This window comes from Pseudoliparis swirei, chromosome 22, assembly GCF_029220125.1.
Source record: "Pseudoliparis swirei isolate HS2019 ecotype Mariana Trench chromosome 22, NWPU_hadal_v1, whole genome shotgun sequence".
NCBI lineage: Eukaryota > Metazoa > Chordata > Actinopteri > Perciformes > Liparidae > Pseudoliparis > Pseudoliparis swirei.
The window spans coordinates 8,051,726-8,066,433 of NC_079409.1; the positions used below are offsets into that span (position 1 = coordinate 8,051,726).

Here is a 14,708-nt window from a genome sequence, read left to right on the forward strand (position 1 = left end):
CATGTTGATAACCACCATCTTGGTACCTGATAACTCCGACTGGACCTTTTGAGTGTGTCAAGCCAGCTCAGGCAAAGGAAGTCTGGCTCTGCTGAGCTTGCTTCATGGTACTCAGGTGCTGTTGCTTTGGTCTGAATCTGTGAGGGAACCACCTCCATTCATTTGACTTTATGAGAATAGATGAATACAAAATAACTGGGAAATAAATGTGCAATTAGGAAATACAAGTTTCATAAATATGGAATTATGAAACAAAAGTACTTTAACATAAAAGTAGCCCATTGTAAAACAATGACATTATAATATCACTATACTGGCTCATTTAAATATGTATTGCCTTGTTTATATATATATATCAAGATTTATTGTATAGCCATATTTATTAATTTTCTAGGCATACTTTATTTATGTATATGAATTTATTGAGATATATATTATAAATAACGTACAATTAGTTAATTACAATTAATATTACATATAGTATTTGGTCAATAATAATAATAATAATACTTAAAATATGTTCTATAAATAAATGAACTGAATGTTCGGGGGTACGTCTATAATGTCTCTTATCAGGACAAATGAAGAGTGGATTTTATTTTATTTCATGAGTTTATTGAAGAGACAACGGCGAACAACAAAGGCGATGTAAAATAGCCGAGGCACGCACACACAAAGAATGAAAGAAAAATAACTGGTGTAGCCAGCAGCGTGAATGACTGACAGCCGAAGGAAAACGAATACCTTATCTAATCTCTGCTTTATGCAAATATGTCAAGGCTCAGCGTGCCTCAGTCAGGAGGAGGAAAAGGCAAGAAATTATGCTCCAAGAGGGCGGCGCCATGAAGTCACAGCCGCGTCAAAGTTACACTGTAGCCTACTTCGCAACATTCTCGGGAAGTTGTAAGTGACACGCGGGGGTCGCGAGGAGAAAGAGGAGGCGAGCAGCGGAAGGTGAGTTGTCGGTTCGCTTCCCGAGAGTTCTTGACGAGGAAGAGGGCCGCTCGCTGCCGGTAACCTGCCTCTCGGGCCGCTCGCTGCCGGTAACCTGCCTCTCGGGCCGCGGTGGGAGGCTTATTGTTCCCCTCCGCCCGGTAGATAGATGTCCTCTGAAGTTCAGCGACGGCTCGCCGCCGTTTGTATTTACCGTCCAGCCGCGGTTCTTCCTCGTGTGTCCAGCTGATCGACCAGGAGCTGAGCAGACTTTACAGGAGGCCTGACGGGACGGGCTTCTTCTCCCGGTACCGTCAACTCCTCTTCATCAAGCGGGACACTCACTTCCATAGTCTGGAATGAAACACGAATGTGTAGCTTAATCAGATACACTAAATTATAATAAATAGATTATACGTTGAAGGAAAATAAAGTTACTTCCATAATTAACTGATGGCAATTGTCATTATAGGTTAATGTGACAATTATTGTTCATGTAGTCTGAAAAGCATCAGAAAAACATTTCCTTTCCAGAATTGGCATCAACAAATAGGTTGTTTTGTTCATGAATGGGATTGGATCTATCACCCTGAGGCTGTGTAACACTTTACTGTCATTTTAGAACAACAAAAGAAGCAAATTCTCACATTTGGTGAGACTGATTTAGTTCAGTCTATTGGAGTTTCCAAACATACCAAATGTTGGGATAAAGGACACAAACATGAAAGATGAATGTAAAACTAAAGGTCAAATTATATCAAATAAACATGTATTCCTATTTGAATTTCCTTTTCCTTCAGTCAGTCGATGAATATCACCCCGAGGCCGTGCAACACATCTTCTATGCCGCTGAAAAGAGGCTCATATGCTCTAGGATGGATCAGGCACTTCCCGGCCAGAGCTCAGTGTTGGACCGGCTTGAACCGGACAGCGAGGAGCTCCGAGTGGACTTCTTCAGGAAACTGGGTTACCCCTCAGCGGAGGTGAAGGCTGCTCTGAGGAAGCTGGGCCTCAGCACGGACACCAACTCGGTGCTGGAAGAGCTGGTTCTGAGCAGGACCGGCGCTGCACCCTGCATGCCCAGTTCTAATGGTGATGAGATTAGCACGGGCCAAAAGGACCCACTGCTGCCTCCCAGTTGGGTCCTTGGACCCTGCAGAACCAATCTACAACACGGGGACCGGAAGAACACAGACACAGAATTGAGGCCCATTGTTATTGACGGCAGCAATGTTGCAATGAGGTAATCTTGATGCGCTTATTATGGTGGTCGTAGATAATGTAGTTAAATCATATTCAACCATTTTCGGAGCTATGTTTTACTTCTTTGAACTACGGCAGCAGGTGTTGTCTCCCTGAGGACCGCCAAGTGTCTCTAAAACAACACGTCATTAAACTCAGACTCTGAGATATGCATCGGCGTGTCGCTTTAAAAAGGGGAGGCGACCGACGCTCTGTCAGTGCATGTTTCTGTAAAGGATACTGCTACAATATGCAAATTCTAGGCACACGCCTCAAAATCTCCATCACTCAATAGAATGAAGTGTTATTCAAGCGGTTCACCGTGAGTAATAGCCCGAGCCATTCCAAGGCGTGTGGTGTTTAAACAGATCAACCGAAGTTGTACTTCTCCCTTTCATATCTATCTTTTCTCCCCTGATTTCTTTTTACAGCCACGGCAACAAGGAAGTGTTCTCATGTCGCGGCATCCAGCTCGCAGTAAACTTCTTTCTGGACAGAGGTCACAATACTATTACCGTGTTTGTTCCCACTTGGCGCAAAGAGCAGCCCAGACCTGACGGCCCCATAACAGGTGAGGATACAACAGCAAGCAGACAGCTGGTTGTCATCAAGCAGAGTACGGGAGTGTTAATCCAGCCTCACAAACACCTCTCAGTCCAAGCAGAATCAATCCCATTGGCTAAACCATAACCAAGAGGCAAACCTAGTTTTCATTCTTGACCCGAGCAGTCATAGGTTTGAGTGGCCAGCTGGGATGCAGGGCGAACTTAAAATGAATAGTCACAGCACAGGAATTCACACTTTTACCGCACAAGGGATAGGCCTACTAGGGGTAGAAATCACAAATCCCTTTGCTATTTCAAATCACTTCGTTCAGTTCTATTCAAAGATATGTTGTCACCAGGTGTCAACCGCCAGTTCTGAAAAGTAAAACCAATGTCTAAGTACCTTAAACCGGCATTATTTCAAATGGCAAGCAGGGGGGACTTCTCTGTTTGCAAAATGAAGTCTATGAGAACATTCTCCCACTTCTCACTTTATTTATTACCTCAGTAAATATCGTAAACATGATATTATGGTCCCATGTCTTCTTCAATGCAGCATCATGCAGGGACCAATGATCCTGTTTTGAGTCAAATAAAGTAGCAGCGGTATGCTCTATGTGGAAACGTTGTGATTGACAGGTCGCTACCAGAGCCGCATACGGCGCAACACCTCAACAGTCCAAATATGGGCACTTCAGTTCAGTAGTTGCAAAAAAACAACAGACAAAATCCAAGACTAAACTCGAGGCTTCAAAGGTTCACAAACCAAAGGGCGACATCACAGTGACCAAGTCAACTTTATTTATATATATATATATATATATATATATAGTCTATGAATAAATACTAATAAATATGAAATGAAGAACCGCTGACCTTAATCCACTCCAATCCAAAGGGAAAAAACAGGACTATTAATCTGTTCAAAAAACAAAGCATAAAAGCATAAAAAAAATCAAAGTTTTATTCTTCTTCTTCTCTTTCTCTCTTCTTTCTTGGATGAGAGCACTAACTTTGCTGAATTGCACTAAATAATAAAAAGCACATAAACATGTAGATTAATCGTTGTTTTACATTTATATTAAACAAACAAGATCTAACATGTTGATTAGTCTGCTTTAGAGGTATTGTAAGGAGTGGCAAGCACATTTTCCAAAAAGTTGAACACTCTTCAGAGAGCTTTTATTTTATTTTAAAGAAACTGTTGCTTCAGTAGGTATGCATATTCCTGGAACTGAGAATGAGTTCCGCGAGTTTATTGTTTCAATGTTGTCTAAAGCAGAACTACTGAACACATGCCGAAGCCATGAGGCAACACGGTTCAGATTGTGAAACAGAGGATTACCCAAATAGCTGCAGAGTTATGGTTCCGATTGAAACCAAGACAACGGCAATTGTGCGCGTACACAAACAATCTGTTCTAATGGTTTCCATGTGGGTGCAGTGTTATAATCTATAGCAGTAGAACACAAAAGAGCTCTAGATTTCAGACAGCCGAGTTCCTAAGATTGTTGGGTGTATCTGACAAAGCCAGATTAATATCATATCGACACCATCTCTTTTATTCAGTCTTTATGGATCATGGTTTCAAGCGGTTCGTGCTGATCCAACCTTTGGCACCTTCGACAACAACGACGTCATGAAGGGTGGGTCATCTCAAAAAAATGCACACATGATCTCTCATGATTCAGTATCTGTGTAGGCAGGGTGGATCTATCCAAAGCTTTTATTTTCAATCAAGGAAGTAAAAGCTGGCTCGCAGTCAGTTCTGGGAAATCCCCATCAGGAAGTACTGCGGTGGTTTTTTCCTGCTTGTAGATAACCTTCTGTCAGTCGTCGACAGAAAGAGGTTAATTGAAGTTAACTGAGAGGCACTTAAGTTAGAACAGTGTTTGTGTGCATTGCCTGTCAGGCAGAAGCTCAGCCATTCACAGGCCACGCCTCCATGTAACCCGGCCTCTCGTTGAGTCATACACATTGCACTTTTCATTTCACTTCTTCCCTGTGAAAAGAGCACCTCCATTGTGTGTGTGTGTGTGTGTGTATGTGTGTGTATTATATTTTCAATCAGTCATATTGCAGTCGGTGTAATATGATATTCAGTCAATATTAGATAGTTTGTAAAGATGACACCTTATCTGATGTCTTTTGTCTGGGATTGATTGCCGGGGCTTTTGCTGAATTCTTTGTGTTTTTTGTGTAATGAACGTGTCGGTTGAGGATCACGGAAAATGAGTGTCGTGTTACAGAACGAAGCTTATGATTTTACAATAATACAAGTGCCTCCTCGTCACTATGTCTCCACAGCCATCTGACCTCTTGACTGTTTGAACTTTCAGATCAACACATCCTGACGGAGCTTGAAAAACGGAAAATCGTGGTCTTCACTCCATCGCGCCGGGTCGGTGGCAAGCGAGTAGTTTGCTATGACGATCGCTTCATCGTCAAGGTGGCGTATGAGTCCGACGGAGTGATTGTATCCAATGACACCTACCGCGACCTCCAAGGAGAAAGACCCGAGTGGAAGAAATGCATCGAGGAGAGGCTCCTCATGTTCTCCTTTGTGAATGACAAGTAAGCAATTAGCCTGTTTTTCTTCCTGAGCATGTGAGGTTCCACATTTTTCTTCCATGAATGCTATTTAATTGGGTTCCAGAGGGCATATTGCATCTTACGGGTGTAATCAGGGAAGCGTTATTATGCAGCACCCAGCTGATTTGTCACAAGTGCATTTTCTTTTCCAGATTCATGCCCCCAGATGACCCTCTGGGTCGCCATGGACCCAGTCTTGACAACTTCCTTCGGAAAAAGCCGCTGCCGACAGAGCAAAAGAGACAGCTCTGTCCTTATGGTGAATGTTGATTAGCATAGAGCTCCATTTCGTAAGAGGTGTTGGACCAGGAAACTTTTTCCCAAATGAGATTACCTATAATTCATGCGTATGCGTGTGTCTGTTTTTGTTTTCCTCAGACAAAAAGTGTACTTACGGTATCAAATGTAAGTTCTACCACCCAGAGCGGTCCAACCAGTCCTACCTGTCCTTGGCTGATGAATTGAGAGAGAAAGCCCAGATCTCGACTGTAAAAGAACAAAGGAATGCCAGAGTATCCCCCAGGCAGCTTCAGTCTGATCCTGGGCCGCCTCATGATGCCTGTTCCCATCCTAAAGACTCAAACACAGAGCACACACGAGGCCAGCAAAGTTACTCACATCCCAGTCAGGTTTTCGAAAACACACTGTATTGGGAGGATCCTAGACAAAGTCTAAATCACATGCCCTGTCCTGTAACAGGAAGTCAGGGTCAGAAAGAGTGGCCCAGCCTGCAATCCATGCCAAATCATTACTATGCCAACGTCTCTCCCGATTACCTGGATTCTGGCCTCGGCTCTTATGAGAGTCAGTACTCTGACTATTCGCATTGCCTCGACAACTCCCACAGGCCCAGGCCTCAGCGGCAAGGCGCCCTCGCTGCGCTCAGACATGCCCCAGTGCATCTAGAGAAAAATAACACCAGCCAGTCTTGCAGGTGCTGTCCCACATCGTGCCAGCTCAGCAGCAACACCACGGAGACCAGGGCACCAAGGGTCAACCCGAATACGACACTTACCCTCCTCACGTGTTCCCGGCCAGTGCGCCACACCACAACAGCCTCCCCAGCCATCATCCCCCTTACAGCGGAGCCCCACGTCATCAGCAACCGTACTGGTCAGATCCCTTCCAGGGGCTGCCCCAAGCCAGGACTTTGTGTGTTCCCCCCTCGTCGCACCCTCACAACTGCTCTCACGAGGGCCAACAGTACCACTCCTGGGCCCGGCAACAGTCGGCCGCGTACGACCCACAAAGGTTGGAACTCCGCAAGAAGCTGCAAGCCATCTTCAACCCGCAGCAGGTGGATACGGTCATGGAAATGTTTCCGCATGTGGTGAATGCGGAGAAACTGGCTGCGGAGATCCTCAACCTGAAGGCCCAGAGAGGAATATTCGGATAATTCCGATGATTGTTCCCTTCCCTGGCGTCTTCCCATATCAGAACGTACATGATTGTTGTGTTGAAGCGCTCGAGAGGCTTTAAAAGTGTTTATAGTGGAGGGATTTGAAATGTAATTGAAAATGTGTTTCCGTCCGTGCAATTTGCTTTCTTATGAATGCATTCAGTTCGATGCATTTGTATGACGTTGTGCTCAAATGGGACCCTAGCATCCAAATGATTTGGATGTAAAGTGCCTGCAGACCAAAAATATGTATGACTGAGTTTTTCGATTTTTGACGTTTGATGCATATTGTGTCAAAAACAAGTTCTCGTGCAGTAAGGAAACGATGGATAAAGTATTACATTTTATTTTATGTACACTCAATAGTATTTATGAGGTTTAGCTACACTATATCACAATGTGATGTGGCTGCCCAATGCATTTAGTTGCTGTCAATCCAGTTCTGCAGCTGAGCTCCCGCCTCATATTCATAATGAAACCCAACAAGGAAAATGAGGTGATTGCTTTGTGTCAGCACCTTTTCTTGTAATCAGCATCAGCTTCATGATACATTCTCAGATCAAGTGTTGCGGTAATATTACTTGTGTATTTGTATCACTGCGATTGAAAAAATGACAATGGAGATGTGGATTTTAATTCTCATAAATGAAGATTATGTTCTCATAGGAATGTATACGGTAAGATAAATGCATAGTTGGCATATATAAAATTTCGAAAATATATTTATATGTATAGGAATAAAATAAACACAAAAAATGTAAAAGAGTTTGATATAATGTGTGTCAGTTCGGTTAGTGCTGTACTCGTATTTATTGAGCTTAGCTAATTCAGTAAATATGTCGCCAAAGTTTCTTAGAAGTTTAGCATTTCGCTCGTGCTTTTAATCCAGACTGTTGCCTAAGATTCCTCCCAAACTCCCTCACTACGTTTGACAAGTACGTCTCCTACACACAGACCTGCCTACTGCAACCATTTTTTTCTGAAGGGGAAGTAAAATAGGGGAAGCCCAAGGGTTTTTACAAATTAAGAAATGCTCTTCAGCTCATGTTGCAAGCTTCACCAAACAGAAACCTTTTTTTTTTTTTTTTTCCACTCTGTGAGGGCAAAGGTTAGTCTGTGTGTGTCTGTGTGTGTGTGCTCAGAGACAGACTGACATCAGTGGAACTAAGTTTTCAGCTATTCTGGAGAAAGTGTTTCCGTGAACTTTGGTAAACACATTCATGGTCCCCAGAGGAGAAATTGTAATCACTTTGAGTCCCTGTATTTTTAAGGTTTATGACTAAATACCTCTAAACTGAAATTCAGCATTTCGCGGTGAGTTTAAGACAGTTGCTCGTTTTGTGAACATACGAGTCGACCAACTAACTCAACAAAACAACGATGATTGGTGACATGGTATTTTTATTGGGAATAAAAAAGGAAAATTCATCCGTTGTATGTTTATTCTTTGATCCAAAGACTTTTCTCATTAGTTATCGAATCAATGCAAATAACTAGTGTTCTGCACTCTGTTAGCTCTTTCTATGCAACCTAATGGGCAGTTATACCTCAGCAGTCTGTACTTCAGTCATTCCCAGGCCATCAGCAGTTTTTGGAATGATACAAAGGCGCCATAGCTGGGCTTGCTGCAAAAGGACAGAAACAGAAATAACAAAATATTTATAATGGCCATGAGAAAAAGTTCATTTAAAGGTTCTTCAGAGCATTACGATAGAAGCAAACAACTATTTGCAATGTAAAGATATTGTAAGGTGACGTCCTGAGCAGATAATAAAGTCACCCTCCCTCTGTGTGTGTCTGTCAGAGTTTTTCTGGGCTTTGTCGACGTGCCTTTTTCGCTTATGGAGTGTGCCCCGTGTGGTTAGCCATTGGCCGGCGCTGCATTTTGTATGAAGCGCTTTCAAAATCAAATCTTTCTTGAGTTATTCAGTAAAACATTCAACAAAGGATACATAGAAGTGGTGTTAAGGACATTCCTTTAATGTATCCATCTGTAAGATATAATAGTTGCTGTGCCTATTGTACTTCACTACCGGTCTCATTAAGAAAAGATGACATTTGAGCCCTGATTTCAAAATGTGTTGTTGCTGTAGGCAAACGAGTTTAGACCTCACATAACAAGTTTACGCCTTATCTCCTAAATGCTGAAGTTTGAGGCTTTCAAGTTTATCACTGAACAGGATTTTCTCAAGTGTGTCTGGAGGCATTGTTTGGCTGTTGAATACCTATTGCCCTGAGGCCTTCATACGGAGTGACACTTTTAGTGTCATTTATGTATTTTTTGAATCCTACTTTAATGTGATTTTAACTGATGATCCTGGCAGAACATTACAAGTTATTTTAAATGAACTGTTAGAATCTGTAATGTGATAATTGAGTGACGCAGTGGTGAACACAATAAATCCCAAGGCAGCACAGAATGTCAGGGTTACACACCCTGAGACACATTAGTCTGCGTGTTGCTGGTGCTCACACAGTCTGAAAATGAGGTCAGTTACCATTCAAAATAGCTGTGTCCCCTGAGGCTGCCATCATGCAATTCGTGATCAGGTGACTGCAGCTCCACCCCAAGGTGGAGATCTGCCTCCCCCTGCAGGTGACCCAGGTAACGAAGCGTTCCTGTGCTGATCCGTCCAGATGGCAGCATGATCCGGACCCGGTGACCCGGCTCCAGGTCCATAGGGGAATGAGGTACAAACACCCGGCGAGGCCCTTTGTACATCTTCCATGATCTCACACTGGAAGAAGAGGGGTAACAAAACAAACTGAGATGATACATGTTATAGTGCTGTAACTTTTGAAACAGTGATATTGAATTATGTGTAATGAGTGTTCTTTCTTTGCTAAAAAATACAAAAATGTCATTGTGAAATAAAATAATATTGATTAAATTCGTAAAACATGCAGTGTAGTTTGACATTTTGGGAAAAACACCTTCTTTTGAAAAGTTAGCGTCAAAAGATTGATAAACACATAATTACCTTTGCATTGAAAATGCGGAAGGTTATGTTTTGATCGCCGTGTATTTATTTATTTATGTATTTATTTATTTATTTGTATGCGTATTACTCGCATAACTAAAAAAGTATGAAACCGAATCGCATGAAATTTGGTGGGATGATTGGTTATTATCCGGGGACCATTTGATTAGATTTTGGGATCGATCGGGTCAAAGGTCAAGGTCATGAAAAGGTCAAAATCTTCTTTTTACCATAGTGCGGTCAATTTTGATCCAATTGGCATGCAACTAATGCCAAAATGTTCATAATTCAATGCCCAATCCTGTGATATGCGAAGGTATGCGCTCTACCGAGTGCCCGTTCTAGTTAGTTTGGTGTATTAGTGAGCTTTAAAGGTATCTTTTTCCCAGTGTCTATGGAGTCTGTGCCAAACTACTGCTTCAAAGGGCTGCACATGCACCTGGTGGCCGAGGAGGAGGAAGGTCTCGAGCTTAGTGCCAAAGATAGGGATAACTGGCTGCCTGACAAACTGCTTGCATGAGTGTCGCCTGTTGACAACACATCTGAACCTCTGTGTTGGTGCTTCATTCTTGAGACACCACCTGTTCGTTAGAAACGAGCAGTTGACATCATTATCTAATTCAGAAGCACAAATGTATAAAAACACTTCTAAATGAGCCCAGTGGGTCATTTACTTGAACATTCCTCCATTGCGTCTCCATGGTCCAGCCCTGGCTCTCTATGCTCATCACAATCGTCCACTTTCACCAACGGTCCAGCCTGAGAGGCCAGCTGAGGAAAAGGAGACAAGTTATCATCACTTTAGTCCAGTGGTGGGAAGTAATAAAGTACTTTTACGTAAGGTTTGTTCTGAAAGTACTGACATTTTGGATACGGGAGTATTTTTACCTTCGCATTGAAAATGCGGAAGGTTATGTTTTGATCGCTGTGTATTTATTTATTTGTTTATTTATTTATTTGTATGCGTGTTCCTCGCATAACAAAAAAAGTTTTAAACCGAATCGCATGAAATTTGGTGGGATGATTGGGTATTATCCGGGGACCATTTGATTCGATTTTGGGATCGATCGGGTCAAAGGTCAAGGTCAAGGTCATGGAAAGGTCAAAATCTTCTTGAAACACATGAAATTTGGTGGGATGATTGGTTATTATCCGGGGACCATTTGATTAGATTTTGGGATCAATCGGGTCAAAGGTCATAGTCAAGGTCATGGAAAGGTCAAAATCTTATTTTTACCATAGCACGGTCAATTTTTATCCAATTGGCATGCAACTAATGCCAAAATGTTCATAATTCAATGCCCAATCTTGTGATATGCGAAGGTATGCACTCTACCGAGTGCCCATTCTAGTTCTACCATGTTATTGTTACTTTTACTTCAATGATTTCATATTTCTCCCACCTCGCCATTAGGCACAACTTCAATTCAATTCAATTCAGTTTATTTGTATAGCCCAATTTCACAAATTACAAATTTGTCTCGGAGTGCTTTACAATCTGTACACATAGACATCCCTGCCCCAAAACCTCACATCGGACCAGGAAAAACTCCCAAATAACCCTTCAGGGTTTGAAAAAGTCTTTGGAAGAAACCTGCAGCAGAGCAACAGAGGAGGATCCCTCTCCAGGACTTCAACGATCAATTCAGAGCTCATGGGGTTACATCGTATCTCCTTGTTTACACTTTACTAACGAGAACAAGGAGAGTTACCTTTTTTATACTTGATATTTTATTAAGGTATTTTTTACAGAAATAAAACCTTCAAAAGTAAGAATGCATAATAATAATAAAACCTACAAATAAATACAAAATAAAATAGAAATTAACCATGCATCTTGCCAAAAAGGGCCATAAGGAAATACAAAAATCAAAATGTTAAAGCAGGATAATCATTATAAATAAGGATGTAAAGTAGATTTGTAGAAGAATGAAGCTTGACCTTTTGGCTAATCGGACAATAATAATAATATACCTTGTGGTGGTTATATCCGCCCCAATACAACTTGGTGTTGGTTTTAATTTCAACACAGATAGATGTGGTAGATACTTTATTTCATCAAAACAATTAATTTTGTGGGATACTGAAAAGTCATCCTTACCGACACATTGTTTCAGCTGTCGGCTCGTGTCCTCTATATCATGATGTCCCCGTGGCAAGAATTTGATTGCATTGTATGGGCATATCTGAACTGCAAATAAATATGGTTTATATCCACCATAAGAAATCAGCCCTTATCATAACGTGTTAACAATGACATGTCCATATTTAAAAGACACATTTTACAGAGCAGACACTCACCCAGAGGAACCTGCAGGTGCAAAGTATCCCCTTGAATGTCCATGTAAATCAGAATCAGAATCAGAATCAGAATCAGAATCAGAAACAGGTTTATTGCCAAAGAATGTTTTCACAAACAAGGAAAGCGAGAATTTTTTTGGTGGAAGGTGCAACATTTGGACATGACAAACAAACAACAATCAACGCGACGGAAAGACAACAAATAATGTGAGAGTGTTTGGGTGTGTGCTTCAAGTGGTGTGTTTTAGTTAAAGTGCATGTTAAAGTGACGTGTGTGGAGAGGAAGCAGTCAGTCAGTCCCGGGGTCCATTCATGAGCCCGACCGCCGACGGGAACTTTTGTTGTGATGGACCGCAGCCTCTCCCCCGGGAGGACTCGAACACAGGGGTGTCAGGTGGGGGAGGGGCGGGCGACTTCTTTCTGGCCCGCCAGTGACCTGGAAGTGAACAGGACCTGGAGGAAGGCAGATTGCAGCCGATAACCCCTCTCCGCGGGATGATGCTCTGCAGCCTGCGCTTGTTTTGGCTGGACTCAACGATGGCCGTGTGAAACTGTACCATCATCTTCTCCCACTGAGGTCCTGGGAGATGATGGAGCCCAGGAAGGTGGGACTCCACAGCGTCGGTGGGGTCCACACAGGAGCGAGCGGGCGGGTGGGGCGCATTACTCCTGAAAATCCACAACCATCACCTCTGTCAGCGTTGCTCTCCAGGTTGTTCTGGCCCAGGTCACCAGGTGGTCAGTCTCCCACCTGTAGGCGGTCTCCCACCCAGAGATGTCATGAATGTGTGTGGTGGTGTCCATCCAGCGCTTTTAGAGCTTGCGGACTGGTGACTGGAGGTGCAGCTGTTGGTGTACAGGAGAAACAGCAGAGGGAGAGAACACAGGGGGGGAACCCGTGCTGGTGGTCGGGGACCCTGAGAGTGTTTTCCCCAGCCTCACTGCTGCTTCCTGTCCGGAAAGGAGATGATCCTGCAGTGTGGAGTCGGGCACAGGCACAGCTGCAGCTGAGCAGCAGGATGGGACAGGGATGGGGATGGGATGATTGTGCTGAAAGAGCTGGAAGGCACACACCTAGGGCCCTGGGGGAGTCCAGATGCTGGAGGATGTAGTGAAGGGCCATGTTGACTGCATCGTCTGCCAGACCTGTTGGCTCTGTGCGAACTGCAGGGGGTCCAGGAGTGGGTCGGTGATGGTCTTGAGGTGTGACAGGACCAAGCGTTCAAAGGACTTCATGACCACAGAGGTCAGGGCGATGTATGTCGTCATGTTGAAGCATGTTCACCTCACATATTCTGACTGGGGAAAGAATGACTGTTAACCTGAATTGATAGTAATGGGTGGGGGGGGGATGTAATCTGAAATTATATTGATCTCAACATTACTGTGTATTAATGATAGTTGTACTGGACTGTGGTTTAATGAGTTCAAATAATCAGTCGGCTGCTAAAGAAAGAAGGGTATGTCATGGGTAATTGGATGCTGCCACGCAATGACCAAAACAAACACACATCAAAACATGGACGAAGCCTGTTGGGGAAATGAACAGACAGAGCTGGACACTGACCTTTGCCAGAAGCTCAACTGTAGGATGGAAGGACACAATCCCATGCGGGGTCATAAGGAGATGATTGTTCCCCTTCCTGCTCAATGGGTCTCTGTCCTAGTCCATGTTGGATGCTCATGTGGCGCACTGACCTGTTGCTATATGCACCACGTCTGTGTGAACAGTGCTGCTGACGACTGCTGGGGAGGTAAATCTTGTCTAATCCTCTTCGTCATGCCGTTACAAGGCCCAGTTCCATTCAGGCTGCTTAATTTGGGAATAAGCCTTAACATAGATTGCAACTGTTGGAGGACGGAGGATTCAGTGGCAGCATCCACCTGCTCCGTCTGTCTTTCGATTCAGTTGTAAGAGCTGAAGTGATAATTCATAAGTATTAATTGAATTTCCCTTGAATTTCCAACATACTTTACCTGCTTTTCCATCCACACTATATTTTTATTTTATTTTCATGTTGCAGATCTTCATTACTGTTTTTTTTGGTTATATTTTTTACACGCAGTAAAATAGAACAACCCAGGGGACTTTGGACTTCTGATCCTTTTACTCGATGGCCATGGAGGGATGTGGACATAATTAAACAAATAAAAATACAATAAAATAATAAAGAAAACAAAGCACTTTGTGGTCAGTGTAACCTAGGATGCCATTAATAGTATAACTTAGCAATATTGGTTAACTCTTAAAGTTGAAATCATGTTCAGATTTACTTCGACTAATTGTATAATGTTAATGAACTACTGTATATCTGTTAATAGTTTCTTTTATTGTAAAAACTCGGACGAACTATTAAGTATAATATTTATAATATTAGATGTCTGGTGTATCATTTTATTGTTTTTTGACATACGTATCTTTGGTAACTTTGGTACTTCCACTAAATGTATAAATAAAGTTCAGTAAGTCTTAACAATGTTTGGACACACCACATTCGTTAGTAAAAACTGAACCAGTGGTGGGTCCAGAAGAATTAAATATATGGTTCACATAGTTGAACATCATAAAAATCACAAGGCCGGTTAATTCTGCTAACCGCCTCCGTTCTTCAACTTTCTGTTCATTTAGTATGTGTTAGTTAGTTATTTGTAATTAGTTTGAGATACTTTGATTAAACGCTGAGCACAAGATCTACTGAAACAATAAAGACTTTG

At 42.6% G+C, this 14,708-nt stretch overlaps 2 protein-coding genes across 2 annotated transcripts; one reads left to right on the plus strand and one right to left on the minus strand.

Moving 5' to 3' along the window:
* Nucleotides 1–695: 695 nt before the first annotated feature.
* Nucleotides 696–8,139, plus strand: LOC130212621 (endoribonuclease ZC3H12A). Its single transcript, XM_056443701.1, is given in 7 exon segments — nt 696–954; nt 1,734–2,176; nt 2,607–2,746; nt 5,060–5,294; nt 5,465–5,571; nt 5,691–6,251; nt 6,254–8,139. Coding segments are annotated over 6 exon segments (1,866 nt in total). The 5' UTR covers nt 696–954; nt 1,734–1,808; the 3' UTR covers nt 6,709–8,139.
* LOC130212622 (CAP-Gly domain-containing linker protein 4) lies at nt 8,095–13,679 on the minus strand. Its single transcript, XM_056443702.1, has 5 exons — nt 13,561–13,679; nt 10,367–10,463; nt 10,132–10,273; nt 9,210–9,449; nt 8,095–8,336 (listed from the first exon to the last, which is right to left on the minus strand). The coding sequence occupies exons 1-5, from the start codon at nt 13,612–13,614 to the stop codon at nt 8,279–8,281; spliced, it is 591 nt and encodes a 196-aa protein (XP_056299677.1). The 5' UTR covers nt 13,615–13,679; the 3' UTR covers nt 8,095–8,278.
* Between the last annotated feature and the right edge of the window lie 1,029 nt (nt 13,680–14,708).